General features: G+C 46.8%; 1 protein-coding gene across 3 annotated transcripts in view; it reads right to left on the minus strand.

The window, feature by feature from the left end:
- The window catches only part of MAP1A (microtubule associated protein 1A), a 50,651-nt gene that overhangs the window by 3,687 nt on the left and 26,468 nt on the right, over positions 1-20,496 (minus strand). For 2 of the 3 annotated variants that reach the window (XM_063170105.1, XM_063170107.1), the window contains 4 exons: positions 11,296-11,378; positions 10,763-10,903; positions 1,475-10,229; positions 596-828 (listed from right to left, as the gene is read on the minus strand). In XM_063170105.1, the coding sequence (XP_063026175.1) occupies positions 596-828; positions 1,475-10,229; positions 10,763-10,903; positions 11,296-11,378 (9,212 nt within the window). Of the gene's footprint in view, positions 1-595; positions 829-1,474; positions 10,230-10,762; positions 10,904-11,168; positions 11,379-20,496 lie in introns of those variants that run through there. The other variant, XM_063170106.1, reaches the window with a different exon arrangement.

The raw sequence follows: 20,496 nt of genomic DNA on the forward strand, positions 1-20,496 counted from the left end.
AGTGTCACTCTTGATGGACACTATGTGCCCGTTGACCCAGCGTGCAGCTCAGGGACCCTGAAATATGGGGCTGCTTCATCTGGAAGAACATTTATACCTTTCTGTACGTGTCTTCAGGACTGCCCACCTGGCGTGTCCTGCAAGCCTGCCTAAACAAGAACTGTGTTACAGAACATTCTTGTTTAAATGCTCTATTAGTAAGTTGATGTCAGAAAAATCTTCAGCAAGCCAGGCTAGCAAGAGATGCCACTGGGTGTGGGACACTGATGAAAATTCAGCTTGTGTTGGTGTTTGATTTTGCTTGAGGATACGCTCATCCTGCAGTAGGTAAGGATGAGTGTATGATCTCTCAATGCTTCCTCCCCTCAGGAGCATGTGGAAAAGAGGACATATCTGCTTCTTCTATTCATACCATTTTGCAAGTGTTCTCCTCCTCATCAGTACAAGCAATTACTCTGCTGAGACTGCAAAACAGGATATGCCCAGTACCATTTGCTTCCTCTCAGTGTACTCCCTTGGGTATGTGATACCCATCTTTTCTGAGCACTTGTGACATCAAAAGCGTGACACAGCGCTTTGCATTTCCATGACCTACCTGCAGGTTCTCTCCCCACTGAGACTTCCCCTCCAGAAGTGCATCCAGCACTGCACGGCTCGGCTCTCCGTTGGCTGCATCGTTCCCACTCACAACATAATAAGATGCTCGAACCCGCTTGAAGAACTCTGGATCTGTGTTCTTCCCACTGCAGTGGTTGGGGATGTAGGCCAAGTCCACGTAGACAGGTGGACCCATAGGCACCGACAAACTGCTCTTAGGACTATTGGAAGCTTTGGAAAACAGGAAACAAGAGGCTATCAAAACCCTTCTGCAAGGGACAAACACTCAGATTAACAAAGAAGGACTTGGATTCCAGAAAGACTTTTCCATTGCAGCAGTGAAGTTGAGACTTATCCATGCTCTGCTGCTCAGAGGTGACCTGGATGGATTTCTGGGCCAGTGCTGTGACAGGTCTTGGGTGGGAAAGGAAGTTCTGCTATTTTTGGGGGGGAGGGATTGGAAAGCTTTAGGATCAGAAGATTTTTTCTGGGGGAGGGAACCAAAAATCTCCATTGTTAACTTTTGCAGAGTTGTCATCCCAATTAATATTTAGTCCTAATTTTTGTCAATAACCTACATTTGCTTAAACACAGAGACACACCCTCTCCCCCATTCTGATGGCCTATGTATGCCATCCTAGGGCATTACAGTAGTCTTTGTCCATCCTGGCTTCCTGCCATCCCTGTGAATCGCTGCTGCTCCTAGGACTCTATTGCACTTTCATATCAACCTTTTGTACATCTCAACCTTATCACTGCTTATAACTTTTTATGCCTGACTGGGAAGATCTGTTCTCTGTTCTGCTGTATTTAACCTAGTGCTTTTCTCGGCGTTGGACCTATAGAGATAATGCATTTTTCAGGAAGGATTTCTTACCGGGATTTGTTTTGATGCCATTAACAAGGCTCTTGCCAGGGTTGCTGTGACTACTCCGGGATAACTCATCCTCTGGCATCAGCGCACTACGTGCTTTGGGCTTTTCTCCTCCATCTCTTTCTTTTTTGGCAGTGACAGATTTTGGAGATTTGTCCGATGACTGTTTCACAGGAGTGGGTGATCGTTTCCCTTTCACATCTAATTTTCGGGCAGGTGAGGAAGATTTGGGTTTGCTCAAAGGCTTCCTCACACCTTTGTTCTTTTCTTTTATGTCTTTCTTGGAAATTTTATCAGTTCTGCTCATGCTTTGCTCATTTAGCAACATATCAGGGTCTACCATGCAGACATCAGGGTGAGGAGGGTGGGGATGGGGATCTACCATTGGAACAGGCTGAGGATCATGGCTAGACCTAGAACTGGCATGATGAGCATTCCCCACAGCTTTGTCCACTGGGAGGAAATCAGCATCTTCATCTGAGTCCATGTTGGCATCTGCTGTGATGGATGGACATTCTTCAGTCTCAGGAGGGACATCGGAGTCTGACTGGGAGGTTCCAGAATCACTCACTGATGTTGGAGGGGTTTCCTCCACTGTGGCACTTTGCATGGGACTGCTGCCAGTGTGGGGTGGTCTCCCCTGCACTGAAGGGTGACCCTCCTCCTCTGAGAGGTCACTGTCTTCAGAGAGCTCATGGGGGCTCGGGTTGATGAATGAAGGAGAGAGCTCTCCCTTTCTCTGCTTGTATTCACATGAGGAAAATTTCTGTCCACAATCAGAACTGCCTCCTAAATGGGTCTCTGTGTCATGGGAAGCGTCTCCACAGTCCTCTGCTTTTTCGCCCCTCTGCACATCTGGGAAAAATGGCTGGAAACTGTTTTCAGGGGACATCAGAGAGGAAGGACGGCTTTGCCTCTCTGTTTCCTCTTTGCCCGCGCATGGAGAAAAACTGCTGTCAGAATCAGGACATGTTTTTTCATCTTTTGCCTCTGCTGCATGGTGTGTGCTTTGGAAAGCTGGCAGACTAGTGCTCACCTCTGTTGGACCATTAGCTGTGGTTTCATCTTTGTACTGATGATGAGAAAATGATGCCAGCACATCAGGGAGAGATCTCAGAGGCAAGGGCTGCTCTGCAAATGGTGCCTTCTGCTCTGGGCTGCTCCCACAGTGCTGCTGCTCTTGCTCTGCAGAGAACGGTGTGGGCTCTGAGCCCTGGCACTCTTTTCTGCGTGGCAAGGTGCGGTCACTCATGCCATAGGGAAATGGAGACCCATGTTCTTCAGCAAAGACAAAGTCTTTGGTTTCAGCTGTATGTATTTTCACAGCATTATCTGGAACCAGTGGAGACATATCCCAAGCACTCCTCGTACCTGATTCCACTCCTGCACCTGTGGATGTGGAAAGCATATGGGAATAGAAACTTTCTGCTGTAGCCAGTATCACAGGAGTGGTGGCCTCAGATGAGGGTTCCTCTGACAGGCTGGAAGAGTCATCTTTCAGCTGCTGCTGGGTCACAGACTCTTTCTCCACACCTTTGGAGAACACCTTGTCTTCTTCATATGGACTCAGTGGTGAGAATTTAGGAAAAGATGAGTCAAGGCTGCTGATTTTCTCAGAAACCTCCAAGTACTCATCTTTGTTTCCCTGGGCTGACAGCAAAGCACAAGGAGACTCTAAAGAAAGAGAAATATCCCCTAAATGGCTTACTGAGGTTGGCTTATGTCTGAATGTGCTGGCTGTTTCAAATGCAGAAGAGCTATCCATCCCTCTGCTCTCTACCCTTGGGCCCTGTTCATATACTTCTGTTTGTTTGCTGGAAGCAGATTTCATGGCTTGCTCTTGGCACTCAGAGGCCACTGCTGCACTTGGGTAATCTGCTACCCAGAAATGGGATTCCTTTGTGGATTTTTCAGCAACCTCTATCTTTTGTGAAGAATCATGGCACATTTCTGAAGTTTGTTCATCTCTGTCCATGTCTGGTACGTCACTGTAACCAACGGCATATGTCTCCACAACAGCAGCTGATGCAGTCGCCCTACTTTCATATTTCTCTTGCCAGCCTGGACCAGAGGGAGAGGAGGCAGCGGAGCTGGGTGAAAGGGGCTCCTGACATTTGCTCTGCAGGAAGGGGTCTGAGACAGGGAAGTTGCTGATGGCTGAGATGCGTGTATAGACGGTGCCTGCAGCTTCAGCAGGGCTGTGCAGTTTAGATTCCTTTTCAGACTTCTCCTTAGCACCTTTTTCTAGCTCTGAGTCACTTGCACTTTCTTCCCCTCGACCTGCTTTCTCATAGTATGTATCTTTGGGATTTGGGATTTCAGATTTCAGGGACAAAGATACCTGCTCCTGGCTAGACAAAATGATATTCTCATCTGGACAACCAGCATCAATATAGGCGGATGACTTTCCTTGATAAAAGGTGTCAGCTGTGACAGTGGGAGAGGCAAATGCTGCGCTTGCAGATGATGGATGCATTGCAGAGTCCAGTTCTCCTGGTAAAGCAGAAGACACAGTCAGTTTTTCCTGTCCTTCTGATGTCCTAGGCTTCCCTGTTTCAGATAAGGGCAAATATCTTTCATGGATGTCTCTATAGTCAAAGACTGAATCTGCTTTATCCTTAGGGGATGCTGGAGAAGACAGTTCCTTCTCAGCTGAGGTATAAAGGCAGGACTCTTCTTCCTTTGCAGACACATGAAAATTTTGACCTTTTTGAGAGTTCAGTGCTGTCACTGGCACCTTGTCAGTGTGACCTGGGCTGTGTGCACCCATGGCTGTGAAGGGAGAGGGTCCCACTCCAGACACAATTATCTTCTCATAGATGTCAGCATACTTGAAACTTCTTTCATCAGGGTAGGGAGTTGGTTCTCTTTCTTCCGGTTCTTGTCTTGTGGAAGTGTCATCATCTCTCTGTGTGCAGACCCCTTCCTCATAGGAATAAGGCTCAGGGGAGCTCCTGGAGTAGGTCTCTGCAGGGTACACCTCTCGGGTGGTAGCACCCACAGCCCCAGCACTGCCAACAGCATCACCACTTTTTTGACCCAGGCCTTGTGCTGGAGGGGAGTGTGCACACTGCCCTGACAGCTCAGCACTCCCTTTTGTGGGCTCTGCAATGTATTCTGCTGCTCTTGTAGATTGCAACAGAGTAGGTGCTGCTGCTCTCTGCTCTTTTCTTCCTGTAGAGTCATACAGACCCTCAGTGGATTTGCAGTCATCCTCTTGCCTGCTATCTGACTTGTATTTGCAATCAATTTCCTGATACAAATCACTGATGTCTGATTTCTTTTCAGATGCCTTCGATGGGACATCCTCCCATAAAGGTGGCTTGCACTGATCTAGCTTGCAGGGCCTGTCTGCTCCTGGAGGTGCCTCTGTCTCTTTTCTCACTGCAGACAGGGGAGATGCCACAGCTTGGTCTAGTGACTTTGCATAGATATCTAGGACAGCTTTGTCCTCGTTGTCTAAGCGGGAGCAATCTTGTTTAGAGGTCAACAACAATTCTTGACTTTCTTTGTTTCCAGTTAAAGCTTTGGCCTGATTTTCCTCGCCAGGGATATACTGAGGAGATAGAGGAGAACCTTCCCTTTGTGCTCTTTCTGGGACAGTGATGTCAGCAGGAATCACATCCACTTTCTTTGTTTCTGACTTAGGTTGGGCACCCTTCTGTGTGTCTTCTTTGTAATCAAATGACTCCATCTTTAAACATTCAGTTTCTGCTTGCAGTAGCTTGGGTTTGTCTTCAGCATGGTGAAGCTCCTCATCCTCCTCACTGGGTAACTGCTCTCCTCTCCCACTGTCTCTCCCTTCCTCGAGATACCCAAAGGCAGAACCCCATGCTTCCCTTTCTGCCTCTCTCCAGGTATGGCTGCCAGACAAGGCAGGAGGCAGGTTCTCCTCCTTTCCCAGTTTAGGAAGGGATTTTGTTTCAAATTCTGGTACCTCATCCAAGAATGTACACTCCCTCTCTTTGTCATATCTCTGCCGCGTTCCCTGAACAGGGACCTCTTCTACCTCTTCTGGAAACCACACTTTCTTCTCATAACTTAAATCTTTCATGAAAAACTTATCCATTTCCGGAGATTTTTTTTCTTGAGCTTCCTTGATCTTGCAAGATTTTATGTCTTCAGTAGAAATGTGTGAACATGTTTTATCTTCACTTGGGCTAGGTTCTGTAAAATGAAAGCTCTTTGCATCTGGAGATACTTCCTGAGAGTCCAAGCCTGCATTTCTTCCCCTCAACAGGCTCTTTTCTGATGCAGAAAATAAACTGCTGTCATCTGGAGACATTTCTTCAGTTGAAGAATCTCTCGGTGATGTGCCTTTAACTGAACTACTTTCTGGGCAAGGAGAAGATTTTGATGCTTCTTTCAGTTCTTTGGCAGAAATTTCCAGTGATTTTTCATATGTGGCTGGGCTCTGGTCGATGAAACATGTGGATTTCACAGCTTCTGAAGAGAATTTGTCAGTGCATTTGGACACAGTTTTTTCTTTTGCAGATATCTCTTCTGTGAAACTAAGAGCTTTGATTTCTTCTGGAGAAAGTCCTTTAATAAAAACATCTGAAGAGATTTTTCTACTGGAACTCTCAGTGAGAGAAATGGATTTGGTCTCTTCTGGGGAAATATCTTCAACAGAAGCATGAGAAGATTTCTCTTCTTCTGATGTGTCTCCTGTTAAATATAGCAGTTTTCCTTCTTCAGTAGTAATTGTCTTAGAAATATCTGAGGATTTTTCTTTACCAATCCATTCTTCTGTAAAAGAAGGTGATTTGATGCCATCTGGTGAAAATTGCAAAGATTTGCCATTTTTACATTTGCTTTGGCTTGTGAACTGTGGAAGATCCACATTTCCCGGAGAAGCTCCTGTGGTTGCAAATGGCTCAAAGGACAAGTGCTTTGGAAATCCCATTAACCCTTCTGTCACAGTTTTAGCTCCTTGCTCTTTTTCTGGTTTCGCGCTCGGAGGCTGCTCGTCCTCCCCGACCACCACCGTGTCCTGCTTGTGGTAGGAGGGCCAGGGCAGCTCGTCCCTGCTCGCTTCCTGCACCTCCTCCTCCTCCGGAGACGCTGCAGCATCGCTGCTCAGAGCCTGTTCGTGCTGCACAGGCCCCGGCGCTTCTCCTCCGTCTCTGCATTTGGCCACAGACGCCTCGTCTTCCCTGAGAGCTTCACCCTTGGCTCCCTTCACCACAGCAGGACTTTGGCCTTCCAGTTTCTTGGCAGCAGCGTCCGTTTGTTTTTCAAACAGATCTGAATCTACCGTTTCCAGCTTTTCCTCCACTGGAGACTGGTGGAACGGCGTGTGCCCTGCGCTGGTGGGGCCGGAGGGAGTGGGAGAGGCCATTTTCACTGTGCTGTCATCGGGGCTGGTGCATCGCTCCTCAGCCTCTGCAGAGTCAGCCTGGGAAAACGGTGCCTCCTCAGAGGACAAGGGCATCCCCTGTGTGGGAACACTGATTATCACATTACCAGGGCATACTGGAGGAACAAACACAGGAGCATTGTAATGCCCTCTGAGTTTCTCAGGCACCTCAATATTTGGAGTCCCATCTTCTTCATCTTCTTCATCTTCTGCCTCCTCATGAAGGTCCTTTTTTTGAGTTTCCACTTTCCTCTCTCCTTCTGCTAATGCATGGAAATCTTCAGGGGGTGGAGATTTAAAGCATTTGTCTTCCTCCAAGGATGATGTGGGGGAAATGGTGCCAGCAGAAGGAACGTAGTCGAGACCTTGGGTTGCTTCAGTCCGAGAAGAGGGCATACTGTTTCCTGTGTCCAGAAGTAAAGAGCTTTTCCCAGTCTCTTCGGTCTGTGGTGCTGTTATGGATGCAACAGATTGATCCTCTGCTACGGATGTTGCAAAAGATGAAAGCTTGTCACATTCAGTAATGGAGGTAGCAGAAGATATGTGTTCCTCCTCAGCTAGAGGTGCTGCCACAATGTTTGTAGGATATGCCAGGATTTCAGACTCCTGCCCAGCATAGCCCTTGGCTGAAAGGTCAGCAGGAGGCATGGCCTGTATTCCGTGTACTGCTTCAAAAGAGCCTGGATGGTCAGGAACAGAAATGTTATAGGCATTGACATCATACTTCAAGTGTGGGATCCTCTCTTCCTGTTCATCATGTATTTCTTCATCAGAAATGGTCTGCTCTGTTTCTGAGTAGCCAGGGATAGTTTCATCTTGGATATAAGAAACATGTTCTGCTGTTGCTCCCGGTGGGACTGGCAGGCTGCTCAGATATGACTCTTCCTTTGTTATGTCCTTTTCAAGTAACTTGGTTTTCTCATCCATGAAACTAAATTCTCTTTCCTTCTCTGTAACAGTAAAAAGTTTTTCCTCCCTATCATCCTGATTCAGCCTACAGAATTCTCTATTCTTCTCCATTTTCTCCTCTGCTTTCATGTGCTGTTCTTCCTTTTCTTCCAGTTCTGCCTTTTCTATCACATCTTCTCTCTTTTCCTTCTCATCCTCTTCCTGTACCTGTGTCCCCTCAATATACTTTTCACAAGTTTCTGCTTCCCTCTGTTTTCTGTCCAAAGATATTTTCTCCTCTTCCTCCTTTTCTTCCTCTCTGAACACTGGGGGCTGAGCACCTTTTGCCAAGAGGTCTGTATGTGATGGCAGGTGTTCTTTGTCAGGAAACACCTCGATGTCCTTGCCCTGCTCAGCTTTTCCCCCCCAGTATCTCATGTCATGGTTTTCATCTACTGTTTTTCTTTCATCCTCTATTGTTTCAGCAGAACCTCCCCTCAGCTCCCAGTGATGGACTGCCATTTCCTCTGCTGATGATTCTTTTTCCATACCAGTAGTAGTTACTCCCTGGTCAGGGGTCTTTCCTTTTAAAATCAGATCCACTTCAAGGTTACTCTGACCAGTCATATCAACAGAGTCTCTTATCTCTGCTTCAGGTGCTCCCATAATCTTATCACTAACTTCCATATCAGATTGTTCTTGAGTCAGCTGCAAGGCCCCTTTCTCCTCATGCTTCAGTTCCTCAAAGTCCTTTGTGAGATCTTCTGGTGAAGACAGGACCAACCTCTGTTCCACCATGGATGTCTCTCCTGGATCCACTTGTACAGGTGCCTTCTCCATTGGTAATGTCTTAAGGTCAGCAGGTACCTTTTCAGGCTCTTTTTCAGGTTTTACTTTGATCTTCTCAGTTCTGAGTCTGCCTGGAAGTTTTGCCTTGTACAGTGTTTTTCTTACTTCTGGGGTAAATGGTTTCAAGTCTGGTTTAGGAATTTTTTTGATCTCTGGTTTGTTTTCTTTCTTTTTATCCTCTTTCTTTGAATCTTTTTTCTCATCCTTCTTTCCATCATCTTTTTTAAAGTCCTTTTTCTCCTTCTTAATCTCTTTCTTTTCTTTGTCTTTCTTCTCCTCTAATTTGGATACTTTCTCTTTGAGATGCTTTTTTCCAACCTTGTCTTTTGCCAATTTTCTTTTCTCAGCTTTGAGAGCATCACTTATTTCTGTCTTTATCTTTTCATGTTTAACAGGTTTCTCAGGAACTTTCTCTGTGTGTTCCTTAACCTTTTTTTCAATTTTAGCATCCTTTACAACTTCTGGTTTTACTTCCTTAATCCCCTCCTCAACTGCTTCTTCCTTCTTGACTTGCTTTGTCACAGATGGCTTGGGGGAAGACTTAAGACTCTCTTTACTGTCAGTTCTTTGTTTAATTTTGGTCTGCTTCAGCACAGGTGGAGGTATTCCAGAGGTGATATCTTTCTGAGTAGCCACTGGGTACCTCAGAAAATCAAGGTGCTTGAGTTTCTCAAGACCTTCCAATATCTTATTTTGAGGAGCATTTCCAGGAAACAAAACCCTTACAATTTTCTCAGTTGGGCTGGCTGGTAGCCATACCACTAGGGCTGTGATAGATGTGAGATAGGGAACAGAAATTTCACCTTCTTTTCCATTTGCAAGAATGATGCCAGTCTTTGCTTTACTATTGCCAGCCCATTTCTGCATTAGAAACTGCATTTCTTTACTGTCCTTGACAGGGTTCAGTATATACATGTCCAGCTTACCCACGCCCATTTTGTGGAAGAGTGTGATGGGCTCGATGGTGCTGCTCACCACCCTGTAGAGAGGCTCTGATTTAATGCCCAGTCTGTTGAGATACTGCAGTGTCATGCACGCTTCTTCGATGCTCCTCTTTACTTTCATGGAGGCTTCAGGCATCTTCAGTTTTTCAGGAACATTAAAAAAAACCACCCCGAGCTCAGGAGAAATTAGGTTTTTCATCCAGTCACTGTAGTTGGTAGAGCCCTGGGATTGTTCCTCCTCTTGCTCAGCAACTTTCCTCTGCAGCAACCCGTTGATGCCAGGCAGGTTGTCTGCACCAATGTGGGTGAGCAGGATTGAGTCAATCCTGTCCAGGTGCCTCACCAGCTTCCAGAAACATGATTTCCTTTCAGAGCCACCATCCACAAGGATGTTAAACCCATTGACAGCAAAGAGAGCAGAATCACCTCTTCCCCCAGGGAATATGTAGCAGCAGGGCTTAGAAAGCTTCAGAAAACCCCCTGAGGTGGGTGGCTCCAGGAGATCAAATGGAGACGGTACATCAACTGTCTCAGAGACATATTCCGCAAATTCAGACACCCCATCCATTTCTGGCAGAACTGGATCAGGATTCAGTTTCAGATTAATAATGTCCTGAAATCGAGGATGCCCAAGGTTGCTCCAGGCTCCTTCTCCCACGCACGACACAGTAAGAGAGGTCTTGGTATCTGAATCAGAGTTGCTGAGAATCTGGGTGACCTAATGGGATAAACAGAGACAAATAAAGGTCAAATAGAGCTTTGAGACCTATACAGCACTTAAAAAAAAATGCAGCCAGTTAATGCAGAAATACTGAAGGTACCATGAGCACTTTACCAATGGGAAACATTGGGCGTACATGAAATACTTTGAAAGCCGTGGAAAATCAATGCATAGAGCCACGCTCTCTTTTGATATTCTTAATGTTTTTGGAAATTGCCCACAGTTATGTTAAGACCCACTTTAAGAAATTTTGGGCATTCGTCCCCTGCAGAACCAGTCTGGAAGGTTATTTCAAGCTGAGCACTTAAAGGAATCACCCATGCCTGCACCTTGGAAAACTTAAGACAGAGAGTTAAAGCAAGATTCCCAACAAAATAACATGAATTATTTTTAGTATGCATTTTGCTGGGTTGCAAACCCATCTGTCTGCAAATCTGCCTGAAGATTACCCTGAAGGAGGGCCCAGGCTGCATTATTCTACCACACACTCTGAACAGGAAGGGATGTGCTGGATTACGGCTCACACTCACCTCCGGATCCAAAAGTATCTCAGCAAACTTGTGGTAAGTGAAGGTCCCTGTCTGCAGGACCAAGTCTCCTTCCTGGTCTGAGCTCTGGCCACAGAGGATCAGTAGTTTGTGGGCTGATGAATCACACACAAGGGAGCGGACCTACCCAGAGAGGAGATGAGACAGAGGGCTGCCATTAGAATTCACCTGTACTGCACACCAGCACCCAGAATCCCAATCCCACGACAGGCGATGACCACGTTATTCACAAATAGCCAAACCCTACGTTTTCTACATACAAGGAAGTTGCTTACTGAAGAGGGCAGACACTGCTACTGTCTGCCCAACACAGCTCCACGTCACACCAGAGTTACTGTGTATATCCTGATCACTGGCAAGACCAGAACACCTGGCCTTTTCACCACACCTTGCAGCAGACGGGCAGCAGGTTTGCACTCTCCAGAAGGTACAGAGTGTGCTAATCATGACCTCCATTGCAAGCAAGGGCAGGAGAGCTGATGTGGAGAGAACTTGATGGCACATCTGGTCCTCACCTCGGACACGACGCTGTCCACATTAGGATTTACCAGGATCACCGTGTCCAGAGTGTCACTCCGGTGATGGAGAGTTCTTTGGCCTGAGGAAAGAAAAAGGATTAGACAGGATGAGAGAAGCTGATGAGACAGCATCCAGCTAAAGATATTTTAGCCTCAAAAGTTCCGCTTCAGCGTGGGTTTGATTGCAAGGCTTCAGATTGTATTCAAGACCCAGTTTGATACCCAAGTCTCATAAAACAGAACAAACTCTTTTCAAAAACAAGGAAAGAAATCCTTCTTCTGGATCAGCACGCTCAGCTCCAACATATTCAGAAGTCCACAGACCCTGCACCTTGAGCTGCCTGCCTGTGCCAGCTGGCTGTGTCTGCAAACACTGGCACACACAAATGACCCCTTCCAGACACAAGTGCCTTGCCTCACTGCAGCTCCCACAGAGAGGTGTCTCTAGCACTGTCCCAACCCCAGCCAGCGCAGGGCTCTGTGAGTGCCAACTCAGTGGGTGCCAACTCAGCTCTCACTCGAGTGCCGCAGCACTGGTAACAAGTCTCCACTCATTTGTAACAGTTTTTTTCTTTAATGAAGCATTTTTCTTTAATCCAAATGTGCACTCCTAAACTGCTGCTATGGGAAGTACCTAGACAACAAGAATTCTCATTCTTCTGTCAGAGGCACAAATAGGAAACAAGACAGGACTCTGCTCTCTCTATATATTTAGAGGAAAAAAAAAAGAGAAGCCAAAGAGCAAACAAGATCCTGGGAATGCAAAAAAGCAATTTGTGTGCTCACCTTGCCATGGGCATTGTACAGATATTTGGCAAAATGCTACCCTAATTCCAGGGCCATGTTAAATTATTAGGCAGTAGGGTAATGGGTGTCTGCCACTGCTGCGTGCCCACATCAGACAGCTCTGGGGTGCAGGACAGCATGCAGCACCTTCCTGCAGCGCTTCCCTGGTCACTGCAGGCAGCACGGAACCTTTTCTGATTACAGTCTTTGCTAATACCTACCTCTGGACATTTTATCCACTCAAAAAGCCAGACACTTAGAACTTAACTGCTGGAATATATAATTTATAGGCTTTAAGACTTTCATAGGTTTTAATCCCTCATATAGACTGGAGGTCCACAGATCTTCACTGAAAATGAACAACTATTTTTAGTTTGCATCTTTCAGACAACTGTTGCTTCCTGACAATGTTCTTTCCACCCTCCACAACCTCCCATTGCCTCTTTTTAGGCAGATCTCAGTTCTTCTAAAATAGCTCTATCAATCTGGTGGAAGGATGGAAAGGATTGGAAGGATGGAAGGTCAATAATCAAGCATAGCTTTAAATCAAACTCACTTTACTGGAATGTTTTTTTAGCAATTAATCAGACAGATAAGCCCAGAAGTAGCTTTCAGCCCAAACAGAGCTAAGCTCTCAGCAGAATTATTTGTACTCAGCATCTCTAGCTGCTTTCTGAACTTGTTTTTCAGTTTGGCTAAAAATCACCCCTCTAGACTAAAACCAAACCATCACTGTGCAAAATGCATTGAGTTCAGTGGCATTTCTGGCACTGATGTGGAATGGCTGGAGACACTGGGAAGCAAGTTCCTGTGCCCAGAAGGGACATTGCAAGTGAGCTGTGGGCACGGGAGGGTGGGAGGACGGCCCAGGAAGCTGGGCCTGGGGCATTCTGTGCCGCCCGAAGAAACAAAACCACAGTAATCCTTGAGGCAATGATAATTGCGAAGGCATTGCTGATGTCCCAGAAGAGCTGACAAGGAGCACCCTGGATCTCCATGGATCCATAGCGCAGCATCCACACAGCTCTCCCGTGCCAGGATCTCCAGTGCTGCTGCTTGGGGCATCCAGAAGAGCAGTGCTCTGCCCCCGTTAGTCAGCACTGCCACTGGGATAAAGTGACGCAGCCTCTGCCCCCTTGGTGCCTGCACAGCCCAGACATGATTTTAGCAGTGGTTCCCACATCCCTCGGGGAACCCTGTGTGGTGCACAGCACCAACACCAGCAGCCTTGTCCTCGTGCCACACGCCAGGGAGGCTCCTGGGCACAGTGCGGTCACCGTGCCCACCTGTGCCCATCTTTCCAGGCCCTGCCATCTGCGGGGCACGGCAGCCTGCGGGCTGCACTGCTGACAGGGCCAGCTGCAGACGCACGGGGCCCGTCTGCAGCACCAACAGGCATGAAAACACTGCTTCTCAGTGCCGTGCCATGGTCCCAGCCCAGGCAGCTGGGGCTGTGAACAAAGCCTGGCTGTTAGCATTCTGCTGGCAGCCCCTCACCCCCGGGAATGGGCCCTGCACTGGGCAACAAAGAGAAGGCTCAAGCTGCAGGGCCAGCAGTTGCTGGCAGATGGGGAACGACTGAGTCGTGTGAAGACTCAGTCTTGTGAGGATGATTAAGGGACTAAATTGTTTTCCTACAAGGTGAGGCTGAGTGTGTGTGTGTTGCGGGGGGGATATTTTCAATATGAATAAATAAATACCTGATGGGAGGGAATGAAGAAGAGGAAGATAGGCACTCTCAGTAGTGCTCAGTGACAGGACGTGAGGCACAAATTAAAACATAGGCAATTTCATATAGACACAAGAAAACACTGTTTTTACTATGAGAGTGGTAAAATACTGAAATAGGTTGTACAAAGAGGTTGTGGAACATCCATCTCCAGAGATACTAAGAAGACAACTGGATACAGGCCTGGGAAATCTGCTTTCGCTTACCCTTCTTGAACAAATGTGATTGGACTAAACAATCCCAAGAAGTCCCTTCCAGCCTACAGTTAACCAATTCTGTGACATTGTGAAGCACTGCAGCCCTCCATAACTTTGCTCCTGGCACACTGCAGGGTAGATTCCCTCTGTACAGTTGCAGCAGTTCATTCTCAGGACGATCCAGGAGCAGAGCTGTACACATAGGCCATTTCCAGAAACATGGACTCCCTTAATACCAGTGGACCCATGCACGCCAATACCCCAAACTCTTTTCTAACTAAATCCAGAGGCAAAGCAGAACAGCACATGAACTCCAGGCTGAGCTGCAAACTGTGAGTAAGGCAGCAATACAGTGCCCTAAGGCAGCCCATGCCCAGCTAAGGGCTCTGTGAATCCAAGTGCTTTTCAGGCTGAGAAACCCTTTGCTGGCCACTTTCTCTGTACAGCCTGTGGTAGCAGCTGCACAGACAGAGGATTTAAACACACAGCCTGGCACATCATTCCTCTCACTACCAAAAACCATATGCACCAGGAATGTGTAGTGGTATGAGTGACATTGCAGACATGGGGCTTGAAGTATGCTGTTCAGGTCACTTCCTGGCATTTGTCCTTATTAGAGCTCCATCACAGTGAAATGTGTGCATTGCAAATAAGAAAATCCCTCCATTCCACTGACCAGTTCAAGAATATCCTTCTCAGGCTCCTGAAGGCTGCTGTCTTCAATTTACCTGGAACAAATATCTGGACACAGCTCATCTCCAGATGCATTCTGAACACAGATCCCTGACCCTGTGCAGCCTTCTCCAACTATACTCAGAAGCTGCTACATTAAATAAATATCCTCTCTTCAGTAGTATTGCGTTTCTCATTTTGTATGAACCCTCACTCTGTGTGTTCAGGCACGTTCTGATTTCTGCAGTGATCCCTGTGCACATGCACTTGCAGGAAATATTTCCATCCATCATGCCCCCACCAAGGCAGAAAGCCCTTGGTCTTTACCACTTGTTTCTTTGGAGCAGAATTTCTTTAGTCCCTAGGAACTGCTATCATTTATCCCTATGGCCACTAAGATGAGCAGGAACAGAAGTACACAAGAAGGAGCACAGAAGATTCACAGGGTGTCATTATTGTATTTTCTGTATTATTCCCCACCCTATTTTTTTATGCATCACAACATAACCTAAGATCAGCTTTGCACCAAATAAAGATCTTCAGTTAGGATACACAGTGAAATCCAAATGCCACCCTGCCATGAAACTATTAAGCCCTTTTAGGGAGTCTAGAAGGTTTAATTTCTTTAGTGTGCTTGACTTTATTTTTTTTTGACTATGAATTTAATGGACACCATGACTGTGCAATTTAGTTGCTGAAGTTCCTCACAGACTTTCCTACATGTCAGTAACTGCGTCATCTATAAATTTAGCCACCTCCATGTCCCTTCATCACTACTGTACTGATCAACTTTGTATTTAGTAGTGGAAATCATGAAGCCCTTGTACTTTACCTCTGAATGCCGCACAAAGATGACCATATATTTGTTTGCTAACTTGATGTCTGTCTTTTAAGTAGTTTTGACTCATGGTATTACTATGTATAGCTCACCTAGAGTAATGTATAGAAGAGCTGAGGTACCCTTGTTGCTGTTCACAGCATTCTGAAGAAGGGCAGCAGAGGAGAAGCTGCTGATCTCCCTTCTCTGGTGACCAGCACTAGTACATGAGGAAACAGAATGAAATTGCATCAACAGTGTTCAGACTGGACATTAGAAAATGTTCTTCACGAAGAAAGTGGGCAGCCGTGGGAACAGGTTCCCTGGGGAATTGCCAACAGCACCAAGCCCATCAGAGTTCAAGGGGTATTTGAATACCCCTTAGTCATGGTTTAATTTTAGCTAGACCTGTGAGGAGCAGGGAGTTGGACTTGGTGATCCCTACGGGTCCCTTCAAAATAACATATTCTGACTATATGGTTCCTTGAGTGTAGAATTTCTTTGGTTATGGCAGAGGATAGCAAGTGAAGAGCAAAGCCACACTGGCTCTGGAGTGGATATGAACTAACCATTCAGGGCTGCACCTGCAAAGAGGCAGAGGGAGAGAACAGGGGAGCAGATTCTGTGGGTTTAGTGCTCAGCAGTCAGGCAGAGAGGTCTCTTCTGTGGAGGTCAGGCTGGGCTGGAAGAAAGGACAGTGCACTGGGGTAACTGTGACAAACAGGATGCTTGAGAGAGAGAGATGATCCTACAAACAGACAGATGGCTGTAGAGGCAGAAAAGGAGGTCATGCTGACAGCACAGATCCTTGTGTTCTGCTGCTTTAAATGGAAACACCTAAAGCCCTTGTAGCTGCAGAATAAATTCTGGGCTAGTCTGAAGAGCTGTCAAGGATGGCTATGCAAGATGCTGCTTGTTATTTTCTTTAATCTTTCAGACCATCAAATCTCAAAGGTCTTATTCTGTTAATCATGACTGGAAGAACCACACTTAGAGCTCACCATGCTGAAATCAGAGATCAAGTGTCAGGGCAGCAGGACCCAGTTTCTCACCTTTGTGAAATGATGCCTTAGGTGAGAGCACTGGGTGACTTTCAGGTGACAGTGCTGAAATCAGTCATGATGCTCTGACCAGTACAACAAATCAGAATGAGCAAAGGGGCCAAAAGGACTGGCACATCTCAATGAGAGGAGAAGTCAGGTGGGACTGTTTAGCCAATAAAAGAAAACTCAGGGCAGAGATCTCACTTACCAGTCTGTGTACCTGTCTGATAGCAGGTCCAAATCTGGGCTGCAGAGCTACCACATCTTTGCCATCCAGAGGATGGAGACTGCTTGTCTGACCACATAGGAATCAGCCCCTTCCCACCCAAGATGCATTCTTTATCCCTCATTACCTCTCTTAGGCCTTCCCACACCCTTCCCCCCTTCTTTGTCCCTAAAATTATTTAGGTTTATCAGGCCAGGTTCTACCTGTAAAGTAAACACCAATAATACATTGATAAAAAATACAGAAGAAAAAATACAGGAGTCTGAAAATGTTATCAAGGCTCACAAACTACAGTGATTAAAAACCAACTCTACCTCACTTCTGGCTGTCTTAGCTGACATGAACATCCCTCTTCAAGGGGACACTGTTGAAAAGACTCTAACAAGAAGATCCTAGATATTGCTATGGCTCAGTACCTTTTTGCTACACTTCAGCAAAGAGCTGAACCTGGGATCATGTGTTCTTCCTGATGTTCACTGAACAAAATCCATCTCTGAAGACAGTGAAACCATGCATAGGGTTCTTGGAGTGTATGCATTTGCAGAGCTATTGCAAGCTGAAAGACTGCCATTTCCTTCACTCTGAAATTACATAATAACACTGAGATAGTAACAGTCTCTCTCATTCTGAGGCTGTGAGGCCTCCAACTGCAGTTTCTTCAGTGCCAGTGGAAGAAAAAGGATCCAGCCCCAAATGGTGTCCATTCAGAGAATGAAACAACACAGTCATTCACCAGCACTCCAGGACTGTACCAAGTACGGCAAGCCACAGCTCCTTGGTGGGAGATTGTAAAGGCCAGAGGAACAGCAGACAAGGTTCTGCGCTGAGCTCTGGGCAGGGTCTGCGCACATGCACAGCCTGTGCCCCACTCCTCTGGCAGAGCAGGGCTGCCCCACGCCGTCCAGCAGCGAGGGAGAGCACTGAGCAGACAGCCTCAACAGTGCACAGCTGGCAGGTGGGAAAGCAGTGAGCAGACAGCCTCAACAGTGCACAGCTGGCAGGTGGGAAAGCAGTGAGCAGACAGCCTCAACAGTGCACAGCTGGCAGGTGGGAAAGCAGTGAGCAGACAGCCTCAACAGTGCACAGCTGGCAGGTGGGAAAGCACTGAGCAGACAGGCTCAACAGTGCACAGCTGGCAGGTGGGAAAGGAATGAGCCTGCCCTTGCTGGAAGCACCATCACACTGCACAGCTCCTTCGTGAGCAGACAGCCTACACGGTGCACAGCTGGCAGGTGGGACCAGCTCTGGCTGACACACACCTAGGAGCTCTGCCAGCTAGTGAGGTAGGCTCAGGAGTTAAAAAATAAACACAAAGTCTGCTTTGGCAGCCAGTACATAGCCAACAACTGTGGATTCACCATTCAGGTCCTCATGAGCTGGTTCCAGCTCAGGAACTCAAACACAGTTTCTGGCACCCCAGGAATAGACCTGGATGTGCTTATCACAACGACAGGACAAGTCCCACTCTGTTCCTCCTTGCCATTTACTGGCAGTGTTTTGCCAGGTGAGAGGAGACTCTCAGCCAAGGCAAGGAGAGAGACATCAGGTGAGGGATAGAGGTAGAACTTGGCAGAAACCCCCCAGCAAAGGCTAAGAGCCATTCTGAGTCCTAGGTGGGTGGCTGCTGTGCACACTGTGCCTGACCACTGCCTTCCGGAGCCTGAGGCAATGCAGCAACCCCAGAAATCCTGGGCACATCCAGCTGTTGTTGCTTTTCCAGAGATGAGCAGAGCAAAGGGCTTAGGCAGATCACTAGGGATCACAGCAAAAGGGCTGTCTCACTGCCTCCTTCCCTCCTGACACAACATGTGATAGCTGCAGTAGCTACTTATTTTTGTAAGATTATTGGGAAAGCGCTGTAGTTTTAGCTTGCTGGTGTGATTCAGCATCTGAGAATGATGAGAAACTGGCTACAGATAGTGCTTTGTGGTCTAGCAGCAAGTGCTCTGCCTCTCATAGTCTGAAAAAAGTCTACTGTTAAGATTTATTTCATATACTTTCTATTTTTAGGTCTTCAAACGCACCGCAGAAATACAGAAATATTTATTTGTCAATAGCTAAATAAAAAAATCTTTCCCCTTAAAGGGAATCTTTAGTGATTTTCTGAGAAATTCATTGTGTACCAGCAAAGGGAAACATATTTTTAACAGAAATATGAAAATAATCTGAAAATTGGGAGGCAAGAAACTGCAGCAAACTGCTGAGCCCCTGTCAAGGAGGGCCAGGGCAGAGCCATGTGCTGCCTGTGGAGCAGTGGAAACCATCACCAAACAGGCCACAGATTCAACCACAGCATTAAATGAGGGATTTTAAACTGCACCTAGAAAAGGAGGGGAAGTCAATGGTGTTTAACCAGGAAGATATTACTATATGTAAGAGTTTTTATTTTTATGAATATTTCAAAATAGTGTTTGATGATTTTTCACATTGAGATACCAAGACACACAGTTAAAAACACAGCACTACTGAAATAAAGTCCTGTGGATTTGCAATAGGAGATGTGCCTTATCTGGAGGAATTGAATAAACAAAGCACAGGAAAGTTCAAATCAGCGTGCAGAGAGAAGGAAGATGATTCAAACATCTTTATGAAGCAAAGCATTCTGTTCAGACTGAACGCACACCCACACCAACTCATGCCTGTTAACAAGGGCAAATCTCCAGACACTGGCTTTGGCTTCGGCTAATATCCCAGCTGCAGACTGAGGGGAATTTGGGGTACATGTGGTCTATTGACCGCTATTGCTCATATTCCAGTGACACTGAAGCTGAGCAGAAGGCAGAGGAGCAGCCTCTCTACACGATGCCCACACGCGCACCGAGGGTCTCCGGCTGTTCTGCACCGGGACCAGGGGCAGCAGGGCTCCCAGCCAGCCCCGACTGCGGAGCACACAGCACCACGGGCAGGAGCACAGGGAGCCAGAGCAGGGCCGTGACGCGCCCCGCGCTCCTCCGAGGGCTCATCGCAAGCTCCCAACCACAACACCCGCACAGCTGTCTCCAGGAGGACAAACAGGACAACCAGTCACAGACACACTCCCACAAAACAGCCGCATTCCAGCTCCCTCAGTGTAAGGGGAGCTGTGAGGTACTAACACCACAAAAGAAGAGAGCATCTGATTTGGGACACAAAAAGCAAACTTCAGAACAGCTCAGAGGCAGAGCAAAAGCCTTAAGAGCTGCAGAACTCTGCAATCAGAGAACTTCGTTTAAGAAACTAAAGAAAGGAGACAGTGTCATCAAGATAGCTCCACAAATGAAAAAAAAAAGATTTTCAACAGGAACAGAGTGAAAAAGTAAAATTAATTGAGAACCATACTAGGATGGACAGAGAAAGGAAAAACATAGCCAGTAGAAAGAAGAATATTTCTGGGAGGACCAGGCAGCAGTGAAGGAGAACAAGATCTGGTTTCTAGAAATGTTGCTGAATCTGTCAGGATGAAGAGGGCTGAGGAATCTGAAAGTGTTCTCAGGTTTCCTTTTATGTGTAATGCTGGAGATATTTCATAACTCACCTTCCCATACCGTTACTGCAAGCCAGGAGAATTGTTCATGCTTTAAGGTAAGAGCAGGCTCTGTGAAATGACTGACTGCCTCCTGGGCATTTACTACAAAGGTGAACCAGCAGCAGGGCCAGAGAAGGAAATGAAATATTCCTTAAGGTGTGGGAGGCTGTGGGCACTTGCCACATCCCAGGAGATATTTCTGCTAACCACTTGCCTGTGCTTT

The sequence above is a fragment of the Melospiza melodia genome, chromosome 15 (assembly GCF_035770615.1).
Source record: "Melospiza melodia melodia isolate bMelMel2 chromosome 15, bMelMel2.pri, whole genome shotgun sequence".
Taxonomy (NCBI): domain Eukaryota; kingdom Metazoa; phylum Chordata; class Aves; order Passeriformes; family Passerellidae; genus Melospiza; species Melospiza melodia.